Source organism: Mixophyes fleayi, chromosome 6, assembly GCF_038048845.1.
Source record: "Mixophyes fleayi isolate aMixFle1 chromosome 6, aMixFle1.hap1, whole genome shotgun sequence".
In the NCBI taxonomy this organism is placed as follows: Eukaryota; Metazoa; Chordata; class Amphibia; order Anura; family Limnodynastidae; genus Mixophyes; species Mixophyes fleayi.
In genome coordinates this window covers 192,032,015-192,057,509 of record NC_134407.1, presented here as the reverse complement: position 1 = coordinate 192,057,509, position 25,495 = coordinate 192,032,015, and the positions used below count along the sequence as shown (strand labels likewise).

At 39.4% G+C, this 25,495-nt stretch overlaps 1 protein-coding gene across 2 annotated transcripts in view; it reads right to left on the bottom strand.

Annotated features, from left to right (window-relative positions):
• The window catches only part of SLC12A5 (solute carrier family 12 member 5), a 60,121-nt gene that overhangs the window by 20,254 nt on the left and 14,372 nt on the right, over positions 1 to 25,495 (bottom strand). For both annotated transcript variants that reach the window (XM_075177721.1, XM_075177722.1), the window contains exons 4-16: positions 24,405 to 24,551; positions 15,850 to 15,904; positions 15,214 to 15,344; positions 13,988 to 14,229; positions 9,076 to 9,287; positions 8,080 to 8,244; positions 7,222 to 7,320; positions 2,372 to 2,429; positions 1,871 to 2,045; positions 1,043 to 1,161; positions 799 to 897; positions 460 to 579; positions 15 to 119 (exon numbers count right to left, since the gene is read on the bottom strand). In XM_075177721.1, the coding sequence (XP_075033822.1) occupies positions 15 to 119; positions 460 to 579; positions 799 to 897; positions 1,043 to 1,161; positions 1,871 to 2,045; positions 2,372 to 2,429; positions 7,222 to 7,320; positions 8,080 to 8,244; positions 9,076 to 9,287; positions 13,988 to 14,229; positions 15,214 to 15,344; positions 15,850 to 15,904; positions 24,405 to 24,551 (1,727 nt within the window). The remainder of the gene's footprint in view (positions 1 to 14; positions 120 to 459; positions 580 to 798; positions 898 to 1,042; positions 1,162 to 1,870; positions 2,046 to 2,371; positions 2,430 to 7,221; positions 7,321 to 8,079; positions 8,245 to 9,075; positions 9,288 to 13,987; positions 14,230 to 15,213; positions 15,345 to 15,849; positions 15,905 to 24,404; positions 24,552 to 25,495) is intronic.

Here is a 25,495-nt window from a genome sequence, read left to right as displayed (position 1 = left end):
TCTCCTGCACGTACCTCCAGTTCTTGGTATGTGGTGGCCCTTCCTCCAACCTTAGAAGAGCATAACGAGCAGCACTGAGTGACAGTCCACGAATTCCATCTCCCCACTCCTTCTCCGCCCTGCACATAAACAACTGCTGTAACAAATACCTGAATAGTCCCCTTAGTCCTTTACTACAGATACATAAGGTGCTACCCAATTATTTCCATTGGTATACTTTATAAAAGAGATACCTTATAAAAGCATTCATCTAAATATAAATAAGGTTTCAGTCATTAGATGACCAGTAAAACATATTGGCATAATTTCTGTACCTAAAATTTAAAAAATATGTCTATATGAGCTGCCCTAATAGCCACGAAGGTGGATTACCACAGCCAAATATGAAGATTTTTTTATGATCTCGATCATTCCACTAATAAATGTTGCTCACAAAAATCTATCTCTATATATACTCACCCTCGGTACTCAATGTATTTGTAGATAAGCCCAGCTATCAGCATGGCCACCAGAGCATAATACCAGGAGCAGATGAACATGAGAGACAAGCAAAGACTCATGCCAAGGAACGAAAGTGTCCTGCAAGGAAGAAAGGTGAAAGAATTATGTTTGGATGAGCTGCACCCCACAACCTCCTTCTGAAGATAATGAATTCCTTTTACAATATCAAATCTCTGGTCCGATGGTTTACAAATGAGCTATGTTGTGGGATGGAGGACATGGATGTCTCTGAGATGAGGCCTACACCAAATCAACCATCTCACACGTTTTAATACAATCTTCTAGGCCTTCACTCACCAGTGGTAATATTTGAAGCGAGGCCTCCAGTTGGGAGTCCTGAGCAATGTCTGCACTGCACAGGCCAAGTTAACAAACATGTAACACATCAAGAAAAACCTGCAGTTATAGAGAAGAAGAAAAAAAAGAAAAGACAGGAGCTGCAAATTTAGAGAAGAGAAGGAGCCATAGGAGAAGCTATAGGGTGATGGGAAAAAGACAAAGCTAAAAACGAATACTGAGACTAAAGAGACAGCAAACGTACATAGAAAGAATTGGAGCTACTTCATCCAGAGATGCAATGAGGATACCAATCTCGCAGATACAGGCGGTCAGCAACAAGGCCCACGTTGGTTCTCCATTAGCCTTCCCATGGCCAAACACCTATTTTTAAATGCAATGATAAAATAAATATCACTGTAATAAGTTTTATTGCAGTAGTAAACAGCATCTTGATAACTAGGGGGTAAATGTATCAAGCTGAGAGTTTTCCAGCGGGTTTGAAAAGTGTAGATGTTGCCTATAGCAACCAATCAGATTCTAGCTATCATTTTGTATAATGTACTAAAAAATGATAGCTAGAATCTGATTGGTTGTTCAAACCCGCTGGAAAACTCTCAGCTTGATACATTTACCCCCTAGGTGTTAGGGAAAATCATGACAAATACAAATAATACATTAAATATGAGCTAACTTGCATTGTCTTAACTCTGTCGAGTATGGACTGAAACAAAATTTTTAACAAAACTATCATAAATACACGTGTCTTCTGTCTTTTACTATTTTTTTCTTTTAAGAGCTACAATAAAGTGGTCATATTTTCACCATTACAAATAGTGAATAATCGTAAGAAAATAAAAGAAATAAAGTAACTACAATACTTGATAATGACCAAATTTTAAAATAATAGAGAAATAAAACAGTCATCCAGCAAATATTAAAATATATCATTTATGTAATTATATTCAGACTTCAAAAGAAGAGATTATTTTCCTACTTATTTCAAGGGTTTTTTGGGTGATTTAGTGGAACATCTTTATACTATTTCTCAGCAGTGAGGTTTTTATAATAGTGTTATGAGCCTGAAACTCACTCTGAGGAAAGGCACGATACCATCCCTCGCTATTGCTTGCAGGAGACGTGGAGCTCCCGTTAAGCTTTGCAAACCAGCTCCACATGTAGAGAACAAAGACCCAATAACAATGACCCAGGGTGAGGGCCAGGCCAGTGTTCCCACCACTAAATTTCCGTTAACGGCTTCCCCGAACCTGGAAGAGAAAGTGATAGGTCAAGATGAAAGTTCAGTGAATATAAACACATAATAAAGGTCCAAACATTCATCTGTGTAGAAACAGTGAAATAATCATCACGCAAAAGACTATTCCACAGTGAAGGAAAAACACTACAAACCACATAACAAAGAAACATCACCACACAAAGAAAACTCTAGGCTCAGTTGACCAGAATGACAAAAACCCATACTGCACACAAAGAAATGATACAACTGTATTATTTACTAAGTAGTTCTACATTGTGAGTATATCCTATTGTATTTGTTGCATTATATACGTGTAGAATGTTTTAGGATACTTACTTGTCTTGTAAGACAACACCTTCAATACAGCACCCAAACAGAACAACGGAAGTAATATCTGCTCAGCTGTAAAGGTGAATATAACTGTTAGGTTAAGCGAACCAGTGGAAAGCTGGTTACAAAGCCAAAGAACTGGGCTGGATTTGGCATTAGGTACAATAGCCTTATCTTGGGTTGGTAAACGCTAAGAGGAGACTCTTTGCTTGCACGGCATCTACTATATAAATGCCTAGTGGCGTGTGTGGGGGAAAAAAAAAACCAAGCTGCAGCACCACCTGCTGGGCAGAGTTATACACTGACCTATATATTTCTTGAAGGAGAAGTGACAGTTGGGAGTGGTTGGTGGTTGCCGGGGGTGACAGTGGGGAGTTTTTAACACCTTAAGTAGCTTGATGAAGGATGTGGCGATGAAGATGAAGGATGAGGTGATGGAGAAAAATAAAGAGGTGGTGACACGTGGACAAAACCACGTTAAAAAAGGGCGCTTGCGTCGGGATGTAACGCTCTTCCCCTGAGGAGGCCTGGTCTAGGCCCAAATGCATGACAAGAACCTTTTTAACACCTTAAGTAGCTTGATTTGACTAGAATGCATGAGTATCATGCACGGGTTAACTTGTATATAATAAAATTATAATAAACATATTTTATATTCATTGGTAAAGAAAAATATACAAAAAGAATAAGAACAACTTCAAATGAGGGTGTTAAATGTTACATTAACTGGCTGTGGGAAGGTTCACCTTAGTAACATGACAAAGATGGACTGAATTGTGCAGTGTTGTGCCACTACATTCTTTAACATGGCCAACAAGCTGAAGGAATCCTCTGAATAAAAAAAAGGTGTGGCTAGCAGAATGGGAGCCACACCTCCCAGTGGCCCCCCCACCAGAGGAAGCTTTTGTGGTCACAAGACCGGGAATTGCTAAAAGCTCTATTTTAAAAGAAACTTCCTACAAAGTTTTTTACCGCTTCACCAAACCGATGGAGAAATTGGGGCCACATGCCCTGTGATAGCCACCTATTGGGACAAAATCCATAGGCTTTTGAACAGCCAGTTTGAAGCTCTAATATAATGTTAGTTTCGTTATCCTCTCCAGAATCTTAACAAATTCTCCAGAAATTTGAAAAAAGTACAATTAGGGCGCCAGGATAGACCTACAAAGTGGATAACAGCTGCCCCCAAAGACTAGGATACAAGCCTAGGCAAAGACAAAACACCATAAAAATACACAAGGGGGCGCTAGTCTTCTCACTTCCCATCAAATTGATTAAAATACATAAATTTTATATATAAATGCAGATATCTTGTAAATATATTCATAGACAGTATAAAAAAAGCTCTGCATATGACATAGAAATTCGACAGTACATTCTATAGTCCCAGAATTTACATTGGACTTATAGTATTATAGTCATGTGATATTAACAGTCCACTCCCGGTGAGGCAAAAACAATAAGCATATAAATATATGCAATGTACGGAGATATTGGAAAAAGTTAGTATGACTTCTTGCGTTTGTTTTGTGATATATTGCTCTTTGCAGTGTGGAATTACATCAACCAGATGTAGTCAGGCACAATATCCAGCCTATGGAATAGAAGATGAGTGTCACTTATCTTCTATTTCATAGGCTGGATATTGTCATATGCAGAGCTTTTTTTATACTGTCTATGAATATATTTACAAGATATCTGCATTTATATATAAAATTAATGTATTTTAATAAATTTGATGGGAAGTGAGAAGACTAGCGCCCCCTTGTGTATTTTTATGGTCTCCAGAAATTTGCCTCACATATTTTAGCTGCGGAAAGTGTCTGCGCGCAAAGAATTTGAAAAATACCGTTCCCCCATCTGCACTAAGAAAACAAATAGATAACAACAATGGAAAAAAAATCACCTATTATCTCCACAATAGAGGCCATGTATTTAATTCAGTTTGGGCCCACTGACTCTCTGTAGAGAGCAGGCACCAGATTGCCTCCTCTGCCTCCTGACCCTCTTTACACAGGCTCCCCACATGAGCCAGGACTCCCACCCTCCTGTATACATTAAGCACCTTTCTCGTTTTTCTAATATAGGACAACAAGGATTCTATATTCTATTCACAAGTCCTATACCCTTATTTCTATCATTTCCCCACGCACCACAGCCTATTTTCTAAAACAAGTCATGTTTCTGTTCACCTCGTTTTTTCTATTGTTCTTTCTATGCCTTTCTAAATAAGACTTTGTTATAAATAGGTCGTTACCCACTGTTCTGGTCCCTGTATTATATTGTTTTTTTATGCATTTTGATTTGACAATCCAAAATAAATTAATATATATGTGGTGTGGCTAGTGGACAGGGCTAAGCTTAATATGTCTAAGGTTGTACTCAACAAATTTCAATGAAGGAATTCAGCACTCTAAACCATCACATGAATGTAAATTTCTCTCCAAAACATGGTTGCGTGTATATTTATTTTATTGGCAACAGTTGTATGTGATTCACTACTTGTAAAGCATTATTTAGTGCAAGCCTAAAAGTAGAATTTTCAAATTAACCTTTATCATCTTTTCCCTTTTTCTCTTCTTACACCGTATTGATATAATTTAGTTTTCACAAAGCTGATATTAATTTAACTTATTTACACTATGAAGCGCCCCTCTATATATCTATCTAATCTCTCATTCTCTAGATAACCTCTCTATCTAGCCTCTCAATCTATCTCTTCTATTTATCAAATCTGTCTAACTAACTTAACTAAGATAGATAGATACACACACACAGTGGTAGAAGTGGGCTAGTATATGGTGGTATGCCATGCCGCCACTTCTACTGCCTTCATTGTATCAAAACCAGAAGGGAAAAAAACCTGCATATAATGAGGTGCCCTTGACGCTGGGATGCAGGCTTAAATGTTTTGATCAAAATATGACCTAATACCTCATGTTATCAATTTGCTAGATACACACAGATATGCAGTGTTAAGGATAAGCGTTGACAACTGTCTTTTTGTTTTGTATACATATATGGGTATTTATATTGCCATGCAGCTGGTACCATATACAATATGGGATATACCAAGTGCAGGCTTTTTTTTTCTTAGGTTTTGTTTCAAAACATTGCCTTATTGTCATAGCAGCTGTCCATCAAGCCTATTTAGGACACATTTGGTTGTGGCTCACAAGCCAACCCTTGCTAGATGTAAACCCCTATAACTGGGAGGTGAGTGCTTCTGATTTTACCTGCATTATAATGGTGTTTAAAGCATATAGGTCAGTGGAGGACCTGCATATAATGAGGTGCCCTTGACGCTGGGATGCAGGTTTAAATGTTTTGATCAAAATATGAACTAATACCTCATGTTATCAATTTGCTAGATACACACAGATATACATTGTTAAGGATAAGCGTTGACAACTGTCTTTTTGTTTTGCCTTGATTGTAAAACTATCAACTTCCATTGACTTACATTTTCGATACCGACGCTTCTAAATTTACACTTCGACCACTGTATCTATCTGTCTGTCTATTTATCTATCTAATTAAAAAAAAATGAATAACCATTTAATATAAAGTTGAGCAATAATAAAAACACTCTCATAGGTTAAGAATAAGGCCTGACATTGCATAATTTATTATGTGGTTAAATAACTAAATTTAAAGATTTAAATGCAAAAAGGGTTGAACTACTCAACTGTGACTACCTAGTACGTCAGAACAACTCTGTTAATGTGTTAAATATATTTAAGTTACTTCTGGAACGTCTCCACAAGTTACTGACTTGGACTGAATATATTCCCAATTGTAAAGCGCTACGGAATTTGCTGGCACTATATAAATAAATGTTGATGATGATGATTCCCCTGTAAAACAGTAAAACCATGCAATAGCAGGGGTTGCAGGATATATCTCAAAACCGTTACACAGTAAAAAGGTGCTGTAGGCCATAACAACTGATCAAATATTGATTAAATTCTCTGAGTTGTACTAAAAAAACGACAGCTTGAGTCTGATTGGTTGCTATCAGATACAAGACTTTTTTCATTTGCATTAATTATATTGTTTTCTATTTACAGTCACAGGAGATCATTTCTGATATAATGTGATTTTATTTGCTCTCAAAAAATACAAAAAGGCACTACTTCAATATTCTGTAGCTGCCGACCAGCAAAGACTGAGATTGTAGTGTTATGTTGGCCTATACGGCTTAATTATTTATTTCAATATTAGGCAAGGGACCTCAACATGTCTTAAGTTTTCCACAATAATCCCAGTTTGTATCAATGTACATTTTAAAATCAATCAGAATTCTTAAAGGGGTGGACCCCTTGCAGACAACCCAATCTTAATTAACCTGTCCACCCTGTATAGCAAATTATAGGTAGCCCCTTCTCGGAACCCCCCAGTTACCTGATGCAAAGACACAGCTAGTGCCTTTATGTCATCATTACATTACGTTTGAAACATCATTATGTTACAAAGAACACTATTACATTATAAGCCGTCCATATCTCTACAGTAGAGCTCTTTGGAAGAGCTTTCATTGTGCTCAGTACTGTCAGTGCCGAGTACCGTAGCGTGAGCCTTCTCAGGGGAAATGTTTAATTAGGAAGGTGTTATACTAAGTGGGTAACTCCTTTAACTTCACACAAAGGAGTCTCTCACCCAGAGATTTCGGCAATATGCTCCAGTAGCTGATTAGAGGGAAACAGCTAATCATGTCAAGTGTTGTTATTTATATTTATATATATATATATATATATATATATATATATATATATATATATATATATATTTATATATTTATTTTTTATGTTTGTTTTTTTTAATATATATATATATATTCTATTGTTTAAGGATACAGACAAACGATGTGGTGGCAATAGCCATTATAGTGCCAATAGGGATAGACTTTTGGGCATCACGAAGATCTCCGGACCTGTTAGAACCAGCCATAATCCCTGTGTGATAAAACAAAACAAAAAAAAACAGAAAATTGAGAGCAATTACGTAAACATTAAGGCAAAATGAAATTCAGCTAGAAAAAGATAGAATAGACAGTGTAAATTATCAAGCTTTTAGAATGAATCATTCACACCCTATCCTTCACAAATCCATTCATTTATCACCCTTAGATCTAGCCCTGTTTATTTATCCAGAGGTGAGAATATGTTTCGTTATTTTATGGTGCTCATTTTTTTTTGTTTTGCATATTTTTAATTAGCTCAGTGGTTTTCTCTTTGGGATGATTGTCTGATAAAGCCCGACTTTCTTGTACCACAGCTTCAGGTACATGCTTTCAAAGAATTTGCTTATTAAATCACGACACAGAAGTGATAACATGGGTTCTCATTAAAGCTCAATTAACTCAAACTGTGAAAAGTGATGAAAAAAATATTGTCGGGCTGAATATTCTAAGGCTGTAATGACATCCTCCTACAGATACTCCTCTCCTAACCAAACACAAGGCAGGTTGGGGAAGTCATCAAACCATTTCAATCAGCAGAAATAAGAAAGAAGGCAGGCGCTTGACAAGTCACACACAAACAAATCTTATCAGAAGGCATTCATAATTTACACCAGCATATTCATTGCACAGAACCTTTCATCAAGATATCAACAAAACCCGAATTCTTAGCAGCGGCACAAATACATGTTGTAAAATGGATTGTGTGTCTGCATATAGAATACTTTGATATAACCGTATGAACAGCAGTTACCTGTGACTGAGGGAAAATAGATTCCCACCAAGAGCGTGAAATATGTCGTCATATCGGTAAAGACGTAGGACTGGTCCAAGTTAGTTGCATCCTGATTGGCCACCGAATGTAGACCGCTTTTTTCCACTATAATGCCCTTTGGTAAATAATTGGACCACAGGTTTTCTAAAGGGTTTAAACAGAGGAATTAAATGACCTATAAGATCCCAAATTTAAAGCCTGAGGGTACTATAAACAGTTCATTCCTATTCTCACTTTCTCCTGCAGTTTTGTTAAAAAGTATTTTTTTTTTTTTTTAGAATATTACCTAACCAAGCCCAAGAACCCTCCAACATCTTTAGGACATTATCCTCATGGGATCTTGTGCGGGTCACAAAGCTGACATTGCAGTCAGTTAAGCTGCTGTGACATTGATGATCCTACCCCTATGCATCAATATATCCACACATTGCAGTTCTTTAGAGCAAGTCTGCAAGACTATATGTCATATCTGCCTGTTCAGTGAGAGGAGAACCTTCCCCAATAGCATTACAATCTACTACAGAGGTGAGAGAGAATATGGAGGAGATATTTACTTGTATAATCACTTCAGGTATTTTGTATATATTATTCAGCTCAACCTTTGAAATAGTGATATGAAATAGTGGCTTTATTGACTCCCATCTGAATAACATTATATAATAAAATTGATCAGGAGGTATCGGCAGTACTATCTACCACAAGATCAGTACATTCATATCCTGATATACTCTTGCAGCAGTGAACATTGTGACGATCTGATTGGCTACAAGTTGTTCTATCGACACCCACTTCAGAAAACTGGACCGAGATGGTGCTCTGGAGCTAAGTAGAGACACTTTAAAATCCAGTATAATTTGTTTGAATTGTGTTTACTACAATCTTGCTCTTGATATTTTTTTTCCCTCCTAATAATGACTCTGTTTATTATCTAGTCTTTGTTTAGCAAACAACCATAAACTCTATCACAGTTTTCACCTCTGATTAGCCCACTGGCTGCTCCTGGGATGCCTTGAATCTCTGTCACGTTGTTTTGAGAGAAGTACAGGTCACATGTGGCATTCAAAAACGGAGAGGAGCAGAAAAGAGCCCACAGCTTCGTGGTGACAGTCTCGTTGCCATTGTCTATAAACTTAGCGCAGACATCAAATCCTTTTTGGGACAAAGTACGGTTGCCAAGAAGGCAGATACTGGAAAATGATATAGATCATACAATACAGAAGAAATTGAGTACATTAGAAAACAAGCATTTATTATAGCAAATATACCCACACCAGAATGTACAAAACATCCTTCTTTTGATGGTACATAGTGAAAAAAGTAGTATCCTCTAAGGAACAAGTACAGAAATGTATGGATTACATGGGATGTGAACATCTTACAAAGCATGGATGAGTGGCTTTTGTCAAAATAAAAGTTAGATTGTGAGCTCCACTGGGCATAACTGATGAATACATTTCTCTGACTGTACAGCGCAGTGAAATATATATGGAATGATGTACTAAACACAAGCCAATAATCAGATAACCAATCTGGTAGTTTCTTAAATCAATGTGGTTCATCCCAAAACGACGAGAAATCCCAACCAACATCTGGATGAACACAGGTCTACAGGGACTGCCTGAAAATGTGGTTTGCTAATACCCCCAATCTCTTGGACAGTGCAGGCATCAGTGAACCACATTAACTAGTCTTTCCATTAATAAGTGACCAGATCCATTTAATTTGGTCACCCAGTTGTGGCCAAACTAGACACCAATCCAAGAAATGCTAAGGTTAGCTAAACCAGGCGGTGGTGAACTCTGCATTTCTGTCTAATGCAGCCAAGGTGATATCATCCATTGACATATAAAAGTCTAGTCTATTTAAGCAATCCTTGACCAATGGGGTGTAGAGGATTTGCAATTAACCGAGAAAGCTGCCTTTGCCACATTATTGAAATGCTTTAGGAGAGATCTTTTATATGAAGAAATCGGAGTCTTACTCAAATTAAGAATCCAGAAATCTGGACCCTCCGGCACCCCATCAACCAATAACTCTTTAGAAATTTGAGTCACCTCCATCCAAATGGTTGGAGCTTCGAACATCTCCACCATATATGCCAGGGATCACCTATGGAACTATCACAGCACCAAGAGACTGTACTTTTTAACTTTCTAACTTCACTAGATCTCCAAGATCAATTTTTCTATAAAAACATAAGTGCAGGTAAGAAGTTTATGTATATGCTCTTTTATGATCCATATCTGCAGGTTTATTTCATAGATTGTAGGGGGAATGCATTTATACAAGTAGCAACAACCATACCGCTATTAGGGACTTTCTTCTTATGATCTTAGGTGAGACAAGGTTCTCTCCTTGCCCTTACCCTGCCTGTCACCCTTCCCCAGTACTCTGCTCACAGATTGCTCTACAGTAATTGACTGAAGGTGCACACGGTGACGTAAGTCTCTTGAACTCTTAAAGTAATCAGTGTAGCATGTAATTGACAGCATGAAAAAAGTAAGAACAGGTGAGTGAATGGAAGTAATCTCCTACTCCACTTCTCAGGCTTCAATCCTTGGTCTTCCATTTGTATCAAATAAAGTTAGTACATTATCTTGTCATTTGGACTATACATGATTTTTCTAGCATGCTTTGGTACTTTAAAGTCTGGGAGAACCACTGTTCAGCTTAAGAGAGAAAGAGTTCTAGTGTAAGCTTTTATAAAAAGCATACACAAATAAGATGTAAAATTCTGTAGTAACCTTCTTTGTGAAAAACAAAAGCAATTCACAAAGCTCCATCAAGCTAAAACGCAACTACACAGTTCCAAAACTACAGGAAAAAAACTAATTAATTGAAGGGGTATTCTAATTGCATGCATGCCTGAAATCTGTTATGCTTAGTATAGAGATTTTGAAAATTGCAGCCTTTATTTGCATAGTAAGAAGGTAATGCAGAAAAATAATTCAACATACAAAACTGATTCCTCAGTACAAGATATGGGTGCTGCCTGGGGCAATCCTTCATAAATCCTTCAGAACTCCAGTAAATCCTTCAGAACTCCAGACAAAGCTGGTTACAAATCACGTCTGTGAGCCCAAAACAGCCAATGATGGACAATAACCGCAATCTAGCAGTGTGTGGTCGTCTTGCCACACTAATTGGGAGCTATCACTATCTCTTCGGTTATGGATGCATTGGACATAGTTTCTTGCAGTGAGTGCCAGATTTGCCTGTTTCTGGGCACCCTTAGGCCGAGCAATTTATACACTTGTGTCTAGCGAACAAAAAACATAACACAGTAATACCTTGATTTACAAAACATAAGGCATGAACAAGCAATACAATTAAAAGCCCTATAATCAGTGATTCTGAAATTATCATCTAATATGTAATTAGTAGCTGTCAGCACAAACTCCTGGTCAAACATACTCTTTTTCTACACTAGCATATAAAACAATGATTATTTCACTTGTGCTGCTGACATTTGTGCATTTACTCACGTTTTCTTCTATTTTTACATTCCCACCCCCGCCCAAGTTAACAACAGACTGTTTAGCGCTGCAATTTCTGGCCTGTATTCTGCAACACAGTGTTGTTTTCAGTACACTTTTTGCATATATTAAGTGATTATTTATGTTAAACCTTGCAGTGCTAAAGACATCTGGTCCCCGTAAAATGCAAAGCAAAGACAAATCAAATTACTTTTATTATAAGTGTGAACAAAAGTCCTGACACCCTCTATTATGTTTGCTGTGGCCAAAAAAGAAAATGTGACCTATGTAGCAATCTATACATTTTTGCAGTGGCCAATGAAAATGTGTATTTCGACTGCAGCTATAAGCATTCAGGTGCAAATAAGCGTCAGTCAGAGCCGTAACTTAGAATTCTAGTGCCTGGGGCAAGAAAGACAAATGCCGCTCCCCTAGCACTGAATTTTAATCAAATGAACCTAAAATATTCCTAAATGGCGCCCCCCTTCAGCGTTGCGCCCTGGGCGATCGCCCCTGTTGCACAGCCCTAGTTGCGGCCCTGGCGTCAGTCTACGGTGGAGCAGAGAAGAAATTTATTTGACACTGATTGTAGATTTTACCATGTTAATCAGGGATAAGTGGGATCTGGGAATTACTTTATTACAGCAGTATTACAAGGATGTCTTAAATAACACCTTCTGTTCGAAAGACAAGAAGGTCAGTTTTTTAGAGATGACATTACCCAGGGTTCTTTCCTTGAGCGGCAGTCTACACTTAATGCCATTCTCCTTTTCTATTAATAAACTGAGATGCAAAGATGCACATGTGTGTCACTATGTATAGAAACCAGTGCTGCCACACTGATCAATACGAAGCTGCTCTTCCTATTGGTCCAGATCCCTAGGAAATACTGCTTCAACATGCAGTTCCCAAGGTTCTCATAAGAGGAAGAGAATCTGTGCCACATTTAAAGAAAGAACGGTATGGAGAGCTGGCAGAGCATGTTAGGCAATAGACACGTCCATCTATGAGTCTAGCCACATTCCCTATAGCAAAAGACACTTCTGAAGGTTAGGGCGGTCCAAGCAATGGCTCTTACTATTGTGAAGGCTGACCTTGGTAGACATTCACATATATCCAACCAGCATAAAATAAATGATTCCTGCACAGAAATAAAGAATTCAAGATTAAGTACCTTCACTGAGTAATAATATAAGATTTATTTATATTTTGGCTATAATACCTCTATGTTAGATAGGAGCAAAGCTGCAATGGAACTTTGCGCTAACAGTTTTTGCAGCAATCTTTGAGTTCCAATGCATATGTCATGCAATTTATAGTCTATGGAGGAGATTCAAGTACCAGCGGTTTGCCACTGGACATCACGGTAAGGAATCTCCACTCATTGTTCCTCGCATCTCTATGCGCAATGTGTCTTCATGGACTGGAAACACATCACGCTGAATTTAATCTCCCCCTACGAATACAGCTAGCACAATACCGTACAATTCATTCTGATGTGTGCTGTGGCTGGGGAAGGATTGGGAATTCCTGGTGGAACAAAAATGATTGGGGGAATTATGCGCAAAATATGTAAGGCAAAATTCTGCGTGAATGAGATGAATATTCCTGAGGAAGCCTTTGAAAAGATGAAACGCGTAGGGGCTCTATGGAAAGCATTGAGGACTGAGCAAAGGATCTTTTCTATTGTTCCAGCTTGTGAGAACCTTACTAACTTTAAGCTTCTATTGTGACTAAACTGCATCCCCGGGATACTCTGGATTTCAAAGACTCCCAAATAAGATATGTTTTTAATTATTTGCAATTGTGCCTTTTGATTATTAAACATTATTATGCTATGTAGTTCCTTTAATTATCCTCTTCTGAGATTCCAAGCTATACAAACGTCTAAGGAAACTTTAAGGACCTTTGGATTCAACTTAATACAGATGATCCTGAATATCTATTACGTTTGGTACGAGCTCACTTAGCACTTTATGAGCACTTTATTGCACTCTATGCAATAATACACTATCAGTCACCTGCACATTTTCTATCTTCTACGATGTAATTTACATGAATGAATAATGTGTCTACTGCTCTATACAGACTGATCAACTACTGCTGCAAGCAAAGATTTGTAAGCATAATTCCAACAGTCTCAATTTTACATGTTCTCATGAGTTCAAGATATGAATTTAAAGGGCTATTTCTAAATGTGCCACCCCATACTGAGGCATAAGTTGGCATAATAGAGGGCATCTGTATAAAACACTTCAGAAACTGCGCAATTCGTCAAGGTTTGGCAACTTGTCTTAGATGACGTAAAGGTGGGAGACAGCTGAGAGCTTATAAAGTCATGGCCTTCAATGACATGAGGGTGACAGACAGAAATATGTAAAGCATTTTAGAAACTGCATTTGGAAACTCACGGGAAATCTGGTGGGTCAAAAGCTGACTTAATCACCCCGGCATATATTGCCAAGATGGACAGGATCACACAGCCCAGGAACACCAGCGCAAACTTATTGACATATTTCACTCCAACAAAGACCACAATTGCCATGCAGGTGAGCACACATGTTCCATATACACGCATGTTATTGAGTAGAACCGCAGCCTCCTCACGCGCTTCCTGTGCTTTAAAGATGGCCATCCCAGGGAAGAGATACGTCTAGATAGAGAAAAAGTTATTTAGTTTTGTAAACACGTTCACTTAGAAGTCAAAGCGCAAGTTAAATATATAATATTATGGAAGTTCTCTTTTGGTGATCTATGTTCTTGTGCCTTTGTCTATGTCAGAGGTGTAAAAAAATCAGTCCTCAAAGGCCAACAGGTCATGTTTTCTGGATTTCTGTCTGTAGAAACAGGTGGGATAATTACTGACCCAGCCAAATAGATTAACTCACCTGTGGATGATTAAAGAAATCCTGAAAACATGAACTGTTGGTAGTTCTTGAAGACTGAGTTTGGACACCTCTGGTCTATGTGTTTCTGTGTTACCTGTTTCAGGAGCAAACGCAGGATTTTTAAGGGGGGGTTTCCACCCCTCTTCAAAAAAAATAAAAATAGAGAGCAGCTGCCCATGCGGACGCACATGCGCAGCAGCTCCATTTCGGCGATTCTGAATTGTACAGCAGCCGCGGCGCTGTCAAAGACTACAATACAGCACCGCCTGGGACGCTTCTTTGACAGCGCCGCGGCTGCTGTACAGTACTGTTCGTTCGCGGAGGGGAGGGGTTTCTGGAGAACCAGAAACCCCCCTGCGTGCGCCCCTGTGTTTATTTGTTTGTCCTACATTCAGAGACATCCGATTGCTATAAAGAAAATAGAGTAGCTTGTCACATACATGGGAGACAGCACATTTTGGCTTTTCGGATTTTCACATTACATCTAGAACGTGATATTTTTCCCTCTTTTGATCAATGGGACTCACGGCCTAGCACTAATTCATTGCTCTCAGCTTGAAAAATGTAATTGATGGCCCCATTGAGACAATATATACGTCATTACCCGTGGATTGCAACATTGCCGCTATATGACTCTATAGAATATGTAGCTGTATTGCAGGACTCATCGTTATAATGTATTAAATGTCACCTTGGGGTTACATCGTGGGTCTTATATTGTACAAAGTACAGTTAAACCTTTCGCTCACCAATAGGATCTCAATGGTCCCCAGGATGTACATAGCTCCTGCAAACGTGGTTCCCAAGTAAAAGCAAAGGCCCACAGCTCCTCCAAACTCCGGCCCCAGCGAACGGGATATCATGTAGTACGAACCACCAGCTGATGAGAGACAGATGTCTCAGGGACATGTACTGAAAAATGCACTGTAACTCTGGTCAACGCTACACATTATATCACTGCACTGCACCTCATGCCACTGCGCTAGTTATCAATGCACTGCATTCTAGTAGCACTGCACTTCTGTACTGCTGTGCTCTGTACATTAGGCCTCATACTTAGTGCTGTACAATGTACCCCTATACTACACTGTCAAATTTATTACAGGAGAGAACCTTATAGTAAAGCATCTCTAGACATACAATATTGCACTACTTCATTCCTTATATTTGTGTGCTAGACATATTCATTACTATATATACATTCTTCAGCAGCAATCCCCTTATCCGCTTATTTAATCTCATTGATGCACAGCGTCTGTATCTGGCATATAGTCTCCAACACCCCCACACACACTGCTTCTGCATCCAGCAGTGCTGAGTACGCCCACCCCAGTCCTCCCACGCACTGCATCTCCCTTGTTTTGTTCATGTGAAATCACCCCTACCTGGCACAACTCCATTGGTAGCGATGGCGCTCATTGAGATAGCAGTCAGCATGGTCTGCAGAGCAAACACAGGTAGGCGCCATGAGCCTGTACCCAATGCATAATGGGAGGGAGATGATGACAGGAGCAGTGCATCATAAGGGGGGAGACATGAGACGCAATGCATCATGGGAGGATAAAAGAAGCAGTGCACCATGGAAAGAATTTGTCTCAGGTACAGTGCGTGGTAGGGTGAAGATGTCAGACGCAGTGCCATGTGGGGGATTTTCTGGTGCAGTGCATGGTGGGTGTAAATGATATCAGATGCAGTGCACAGTAAGATGATGTGAGTTCACACTCAGGGGCTCATGCTCACGTTGAACACAAATTGTGGTTCTGGCGTATAATGCGTTTTTTTTTTTACATCTGATCACGCTCACAGACCATTATTTTCGGACCTAATGGCTTTGTGCGCTTGTGCAGAATTAAAAAAAAAAGCTTATTATACGCCAGAAACGCAGTTTGCATTCAACTTAACATAAGTCCCTCAGACTACATTGCCAGACATGCAAAACCCACTCAGGCAACTGAGATGTAGCGTACACTTGATGTGATATCAGATACAGTGCACCCTCAATCAATGTAAGCTGAGATGCAGTGCACACTCAGAGGATATGATATCAAATACAGTGCACATTGACAGGGTATGGGTTCCAATGCAGCATACAATCGGGGGATATGATTTCAGATGCAGTAAACAGTCTGAAGATGTAATATCAAATGCAGTGCACAAGTAGAAGATATAATATCAGGACAAGCGCACAATCAGAGGATGTCATATTCAACACAGTGGAATTATGTGTTTTGCCAAAAGATTGAAATAGCCGGTGCTTAAGTACTCAGGCTATGGCATATTCAGACAGTCAGAATTTGTGATGTACCATGATAGGTTGTTAGTCAGTCAGTTTAGGTGTTTGGTAACGTAGTTGTCGGGAGATTGGGGGGGTATAGTGGACACAGAGCACTTAGAGTGAATCCCAGCACTGAACCTGCACAATCAGAAGCTATGATATCATGTACAATGGAAGGTCTGAGGGTGTGGTCACACATCAAATAACATACAATTAAATGATTACTTACTATGTGCAAGTAGTGCACAATATGCAAAATGTGCTGATCTTAGAAAAAGTGATTTCAGATACTGAGGATGTGATATCAGACACATGGAATATGTAAACTGACACATCTGATATAACACATGCGTCGTGTGGTATCAGATACGGAGGATGAAATATCAGACACAGTGAATGTGATATTAAACATACATGATGTGATACCAGACACAGAATATATGATGTCAGACCCAACACTTAGGATGTGATATAAGATACTGAGGATGAATTCAATAATAAGGAGGATTTCATACCTAGAGGGTGTAACAGTAGACTGTGAGATTATGCTATCAGACTCATAGGGGTCTATTTATTAATGTGCAGGGATAAGGATGATTTTCTATGGCCGTGATAATCACCTTTTGCCATAACTTGTCATCAGAATATCACCGAGGCAGCTGAGCAGTACTCAGCTGCCGCCGTCATACTGGTCCGGTAAGGGTTAACCCACCGCTTCGTCGGGCCAGTCTGAGGGAATTTGCGCATGGGTGACCCAGCTCATGCATGCGCGGAGGAACTGATAGCTCAGAAATGGGCATTCAGTTGTGCTTAGTAAAAAAAAAAAAAATAAGTATATAGAAGTACATTCAAAATATTTACACACACACACACACACACACAAAAACACAAACACAGTTCCAAACGACACTTTGTTTTTAGATAATAAAGCATTTTTTCATTCATTTACTTCTGTTATTGCCATCCTGAGATATCTGAAGGGTTTTGGAATCCCTGCTTTGCATGGGGAAGTTATCGCCTGTGAGATATGGAAAATTTTATAGCCAGCAGGCGTTATGCCAGCAATAGCACTTGTTCATCGGCCATAGGGCTGTTTGTTCTTTAATAAACATACTGCATAGGGTGTGATTTCACACATTAAGGGGTGTGATATCATATAGAAAATGTGCCATGAAACAGAAAACAATCTGTGGATGTGAGATAATACACTATCAGTTGGTATGGTAACAGACACAGTCATTGGATGTGACATTACACACTGCCAGTTGGTCTAGTAACAGACACATTCATTGGATGTGACATTACACACTGTCATTTGGCATGGTAACAGACACAGTCATTGAATGTGACATTACACACTGTCAGTTGGTATGGTAACAGACACAGTCATTGGATGTGACATTACACACTGCAAGTTGGTCTAGTAACAGACACATTCATTGGATGTGACATTACACACTGTCATTTGACATGGTAACAGACACATTCATTGGATGTGACATTACACACTGTCAGTTGGTATGGTAACAGACACAGTCATTGAATGTGACATTACACACTGTCAGTTGGCATGGTAACAGACACAGTCATTGAATGTGACATTACACACTGTCAGTTGGCATGGTAACAGACACAGTCATTGGATGTGACATTACACACTGTCAGTTGGCATGGTAACAGACACAGTCATTGGATGTGACATTACACACTGTCAGTTGGCATGGTAACAGACACAGTCATTGGATGTGACATTACACACTGTCAGTTGACATGGTAACAGACACAGTCATTGGATGTGACATTACGCACTGCCAGTTGGCATGGTAACAGACACAGTCATTGGATGTGACATTACACACCGTCAGTTGGCATGGTAACAGACACAGTCATTGGATGTGACATTACGCACTGCCAGTTGGTCTGGTAAAATACATAGAGCTCTATTTATTTAGAGGAGAAAAGCCCTATCTCGGGCAAAAACAGATGTTTTCACCAGAGATAGGGCTTCTCCCTGTCTATCAAAGGCGACCTCTGTACTATAGCCGTTGATAGCCCCGTCGGCGAACAAATCAGTTGGGTTTCTCTAGCAAAAGGTTTCCCATGCAAAACATGGGGAAACCTGTTCAACAAGGATCACTTATATACCTAACAAAAACTTTTCTCAGGTATATAAGTGAAAGGAGAAAAACAAAAGAAGGAATAATAAGACTAGTGAGAGTCATGATGAGGGAGACAAGGAAATAGCAGATCATCTTAATAATTATTTTTGCTCAGTGTTCACTACAGAAAGAGAGGGGAAGGGGCCACAGTTAAGTTGCAAGTATACTCGTAAAAATGAGGAAGATACAAGTACATTTGCAGAGGAGAAGGTCCTAACAGAACCCTCAAAACTGAAAGTGGATAAATCAATGGGGCCAGATGGGAGACATCCAAGAAAACTAAAAGAGCTTAAAGGGGTGCTGGTTACTCAACCAGTTACTAGTTACAGGAGTAATTCCAGAGGACTGGAAAATAGCGAATGTAGTCCCACTGCACAAAAGTGGAAGCAAGGAAGAGGCAACTACAGCCCAGTGAGCCTTACATCAGTAGTAGGGACATTGATAGAAACACTCTTAAAAGAAAAAGTTGTAGAATATCTCAAATCGAGTAATTTACAGGATCCCAAACAGAATGGATTTAATGGGGGGAGATCATGTCAAAGTAATCTTTTTCGACTGGGTGACTAAAGTAATAGATTAAGGGGGGTGTAGATGTAGCTTATCTGGATATCAGTAAGACTTTTGACACTGTCCCATATTGCAGACTGTTAAATAAACTTGAAAGCTTGGGATTGGATTATAAGATTGTTGAATGGATAAGATCTTTGTTGCAGGATATGAAAGAGTTTATTAAATGGAGTGCACTCACAGGAGGGAAAGGTTATCAATGCAGTACCCCAAGGATCTGTACTTGGACCAGTGCTTTTTAATATCTTCATTGGTGACATTGCACATGGTATTGAAAAGAAAGTATGGCTTTTTGCAGATGACACAAAGATATGCAACAGGGTAGAGACACCAGGAGGGGTAAAACAAATGATTGATGATCTAGGTAGACTACAGGAATAGTGAAGATAGTGGCAACTACAGTTTAATACTAAAAAATGCAAATTCATGCACTTGGGTGTCAAAAACCCAGAGGCTAAATATAGTATTAATGGAACTATGATGGAAACTACTGAGGAAGGTAAGTCAGATGCTTGGTTGCATAGGGAGAGGAATCAGTAGCAGAAAGAAAGAAATAATAATACCACTGTATAGGTTATTGGTACGCCCTCATCTAGAATACTGTGTTCAGTTCTGGAAGTCATATCTCCAGAAGGATAAAAATACATTAGAGCCTGTACAAAGAAGGGCAATTAAAATGGTACATGGCCTACATCACAAAACTTACCCGGAAAGACTAAAACATCTTAATATGTATAGTTTGGAGCAGAGAAGAGAAAGGGGATAGAAACTTTCAAATATATCAAAGGGTTTAACAAGGTACAGGAGGGAAACATTCGTCAAAGGAAGAGAAGTTCTAGAACACGAGGACATGCACTGAAACTGGAGCTAAATAGGTTCAGAGGAAATGTGAGGAAAAAAGGACTTCACAGAAAGGGTAGTGGATAAGTGGAATAACCTCCCATCAGAGGTGATACAGGCTAATACAGTAGAGCAATTTGAACATGCTTGGGATAGACATAAGGATATCCTTACAAAGATTAAAGGGCCAAATATGGTTTGAGGTTACCATAGGCTAATAAAACAATGGGAAGACAAGATGGGCCAAGCGGTTCTTATGTGCTTTCATATTCTGTTTCTGAATAGGTGTATCCCCAGTTCCAAGGACCAGGAAGTGGGCATGCACATTTGCTCAAAAAATCGGTGTGGCTCCACATTTATTGTGATTTGTAAAATGATTTCTGCCGTCAGTCAGTAATGGCCATTTGCAAAATTGCAAATTATGCTTGTGAAGTAATGTGCCTCTTTTTACATGAATGTTCCCATTAATTTTGGGAAGCACATGGATTTGACGGCAGGGAGGGAGTAGGTAGATCAGGCTATGTGCCCTTTTTCACCTTTTCTACACCCACATGCAAAAAAATTGTTTTGCATGGTGCAATATTTACATGAGATTTAAGGGGGTGAGTTATTTACTTTCATAAGAAACCTACTTTCAGTGTAATAAACTCTCAAAGTTTCCAGGTGAACAGTTCCCACCTGGTCATGTGATCTAATGGATGACAGTAAACTAAGTAGCTGTTGCATAGGCTAACATGCAACAACAATGTATGTGATAACTAATGCATATATCCCACAGTCATGTATGAGCGCATAGTGTTCCTAAAATAAATCAAATGTATACTGACGTACCAGTCATACAAAGTATCCCTGGGTTATATGTGCTAAGTAAGTGATAATCGCAGGATATGATACCAGAAGTAGTCACAGAATGTTATATGTGATTCAGTCACTGGTTAAACATAAGTGACAGTCCGCAGAGTCTATGACATCATATTATGCAGTAAGTCATGCGGTAATCCACGTAGGAGGTTAGACACTCAGGAAATGTTATGTTGGACGCACAGATGGATTCTGCTGCAAATGCTAATCAGAGGAAATTAGCTTAATTGGGCCAGGTCTCTTTAGAATTTGGGCAGCAACCAGTATTGCTCCAAAATCCAATCTCATACAAAACTCCACAATTAGTCCTAACTAAGTGAAAAAGCTCTAGAAGGCTTTAAAACCAATGCAAAAATCATTAAAGTGTCACTTTACAGTGTATGCAGACAATGCCTCATGTAGATCCTTCATCTCATGTTTCTGATAATGACAGGTATGGCTGCAGACCTTCTAACATAACTCATTTCAACCTGCACACTAAGTACTACTCCCATATGAGGTGTGGCGTTTTTTATATCAGTTAATTAATTCATTGCAGGTTACTATCAGGGCCGGATTAACCATAGGGCTAAATGGGCTACAGCCCAGGGGCCTCGGGCATCCAGGGGGCCCTTGAAAGTGCTCAGCAGCAGTATTGATCGGTCGGGGGCGGGGGCGCCCCCGGCGCGATCAGTGCTGCTGAGCACTTTCACTGCGGTCCTTCTCCGGCGCGCTGTAGTCTCCTTACTGAGTAGATCTCATGAGTCTCACTCTCACGAGATCTCCTCAGTAAAGAGCATACAGTGCGCAGGAGAAGGAGGTAAGTGCCGGGGGGGGGGGAGCGGGCAGCTTGTATCACAGGGGGGAGGGCGCGATTAGCTCGGACCACGGGGGGGGCGGGCAGCTCGGATCACGGGGGGGGGGGATCAGCTCGGATCACAGGGGGGGGGGGCCCTCATGGGGGAATGAAGGCCCCCTTAGCCCAGGGGCCTCCATTCCCTTAATCCGGCCCTGGTTACTATGCAATGGGACAATATTTGGGAATAATGGAATCATAGGTCATGTTGGAAAGTATTTTATTGGTTTCCTTGAAAAGAAAAAACAATTAATATATCAACCTCAAGTAAGTGGTCAGGGTCCTTCACAAATCAAGAAGTCCTACAGATTCTGATCTCCAAGCGTTTGTAGAAGTGTATATAGTGTAAATGCCACCCTCTGTAAATAGGTCACCTTTTAGCCACTTCTTGTTGTACTTTCAATACTTTTACCCTCTGAACTGGCCAACAGAGGCGGAATATTAACAGTTATAATTGGTCCCTCTCCAGAGATGAGACACCCAGGTTATTACAAATAATAAGGGGCCTGATTCATTAAGGACCTTAACTTAAGAAACTTCTTATTTCAGTCTCCTGGACAAAACCATGTTACAATGCAAGGGGTGCAAATTAGTTTTCTGTTTTGCACATACGTTAAATACTGACTGTTTTTTCATGTAGCACACAAATATCAACTTTAAATTTCAGTGTACAAATAAGCTAACAAGTATTTGTGTGTTGCATAAAAAAACAGTCAGTATTTAACTTATGTGCAAAACAGAATGCTAATTTGCACCCCTTGCATTGTAACATGTTTTTGTCCAGGAGACTGAAATAAGAAGTTTCTTAAGTTAAGATCCTTAATGAATCAGACCCAATGTTATTATTTCTGCCCCATCAAGAGAGGAGGCAAATTATAATTTTTTTAACATATTCAAAAACTCTTTTATTTTAAATGCTGTAGGAGAAATTATATTGCTTTATCTACTTTTATGCACGGTGTCTATACAGATCCCAGCTGCATTTTTTTATGGCATTATTACTGTTTTGGTAGTGAATAAGGTCATTTTATCAGAGGGCAGAATACAGGAGGAGTGCTTATGACCATATTACTATACTCCTGTTTAACTCTATAATCTTGCATGTTCTGTTTGTCGGATTGTGCCAGTTTGGCAAGAGATCTTCCGTAAACAGCTTTGGCAGTGTTAATTGAATGACTTCTTTAGGAAACCCCCTCCTGTGTTACAACATTTATTGATTTGACAGCAGCAGGACGCAGCCAGACAAAGAAGCAGAATGTGGGCCAATCACAGACGCTCACATACAATCCTAGGACCACCTCTTTGGCCAGGTATATCCCACTGCTCTACAGTCTCCAGGCCACATGATCTACAACAGCCTGGAGTTTGATACCCTTATAATAGTGTAGATTAGACATTAGTATCGCAAATTAACTGCTATGGAAATAGAGCTCATTTCAATTGAGCACTAGGAGATAATTCGAGAAACAGTGTTGCTCAATTAAGGATTAGCTCTGGCAGTAGATGAGATACAGAGTGGGTTGGATATTAGCAGACAGAGTCACTGGCAGTAATATCAGACAAGATCAGGGGATACATATATAGAACGGACGTGATATGAGACACTGTCAGGTGATATGTCATTTTTCATCCAGATGAGGTGATATGAGACACAGAGAGCAACATTCACTACATGTTATTATGGGCTGTATATCAGATTACATTATGATGCTTTATGTATGATATTTATGATATGGAGCAATGTAGTTATCAGTGGACTTGTAGGACCACTTTTGTTTAAAACAGTTCAATGCTGCTGAATTGCTGGATTGAATTGTCCAGAAAGCTGAAAGTAGAGTAGCTATGGATAACGTCAGAAGAGATGATAGGAGAGAGAAGAAGCATTTTAGAGATGATGGGGGGGGGATAGGAACAGGAAAGGAAATATGCATTAAGAACACTTTGTGAATTAAAGGTTTGTGTTGTAAAGATGTGAGAAACAAAAACACAAAAAATCAGTAATTGCAATTTTCTTAAACTCATCACGCTAACATGCATCAAATTGTACACACTTCCCCTGCAATATAAGTTCTTGCGTACACAGAATATATTGTGACAGGGCTACTGCTTATTGATGAGGATACACTTCACCATTGTGTATATCCTGCAGAAACTTATTTTATTGTAACAGATGTGCTATAAAGATTTCCATGTTAGTGTTAGTGATATCGCAGGTAAAAGAAGATCTTACTCTCTCTATCAGAAATACAGTTAGAAAAACAATCTTAACGTAGATGTGGTCTCCAATTAATGTTTTTTTATATGAATATATATATATATACACCTCTGGGTTTACTCGAAAGTCTTTAACTAATGGCCAGACCTGTCCCTCCCTCATCTATCCCCCCCTGGTCCTGTACTCACGCAGGAGCAGCATATCACGACAATAATGAAAGACTCCAGGACGCCGCCAACTCCCACAACCCAGGTAAGACGCAAAAATAGGATGACACCGAAAATGTTCTGCAGACAGGGAAGGTACACCCCCATGAAGGTTCCCATCCTCGGAGCCTAGAATACACAAAAAGAAAAATTTACTCTGCAGATCATGACATGAAGATAGGTGTCTTCTATAATGATGATTATTAATATTATTTCAATTTGTATCACTATTATTATCTGCATTATTATGGGGTTATGTTCACACAGTCACCTGGGCATATAGCATTGTAAGCCCATTATTTAATTTAGCATTGAGACAAAAAAAACTAACAAACTTTAAACTAAGAGTTATGTTGTAACCTCACCCAGGCACCTCCACGGAAACACCAATAGCAAGCCAGTAAAAGTCCAGCTTTATCAGTAAGCTCACAGCAACATAAAAGGAATTGTCAGACAGCCTGTAGTTAATTATTTTTAAAGACTTTTCACCCAAAATGAGTCAGGTTGTCTGATGGCTCTTCCATGTTGCTATTAACTCATCAGCAAAGTTTGACTGTTGTGTCTGGGAGGTTCCAGAGCTTCAACATTTCTCTTATGGGTCTGCCAGTCTCTAGATGCAGCACCAGAGGCGGAATTATGGAGCTGTGGGCCCCGATGCAGGGAAGTGGGGAGGAGGGAACCAGGGCCCAAAGCTTACTAGTTCCCGGTGCAGCGGGCCCCATTATCGCCATGGGCCCTGATGCACCCCACCTGCTGCACCAATGGTAGTTCCGCCACTGTGCAGCACCATGGTAGAGGATGAAATCTTATGCAGTCGGGCTAGTTGTCTACACCTGGCGGAGGGGTGAAGAAGTTTTTTAGCTGTTACAGGCTATAAACTTTGGTTGTACAATATCATACAGAGTATGCTCAGATGAACTGTGTCTGTACGTTAGATAACGTTTTTATGAGATGTATTGTGAAATCATTGTTTGCGTCGTCAATTTAGTTCTTTATATAAGACAGGACTAAACCCTAACCATGCTCATCTCTTATTTTATTTTATTTCTAGATTCTATAAAAAGAAAAAAAGT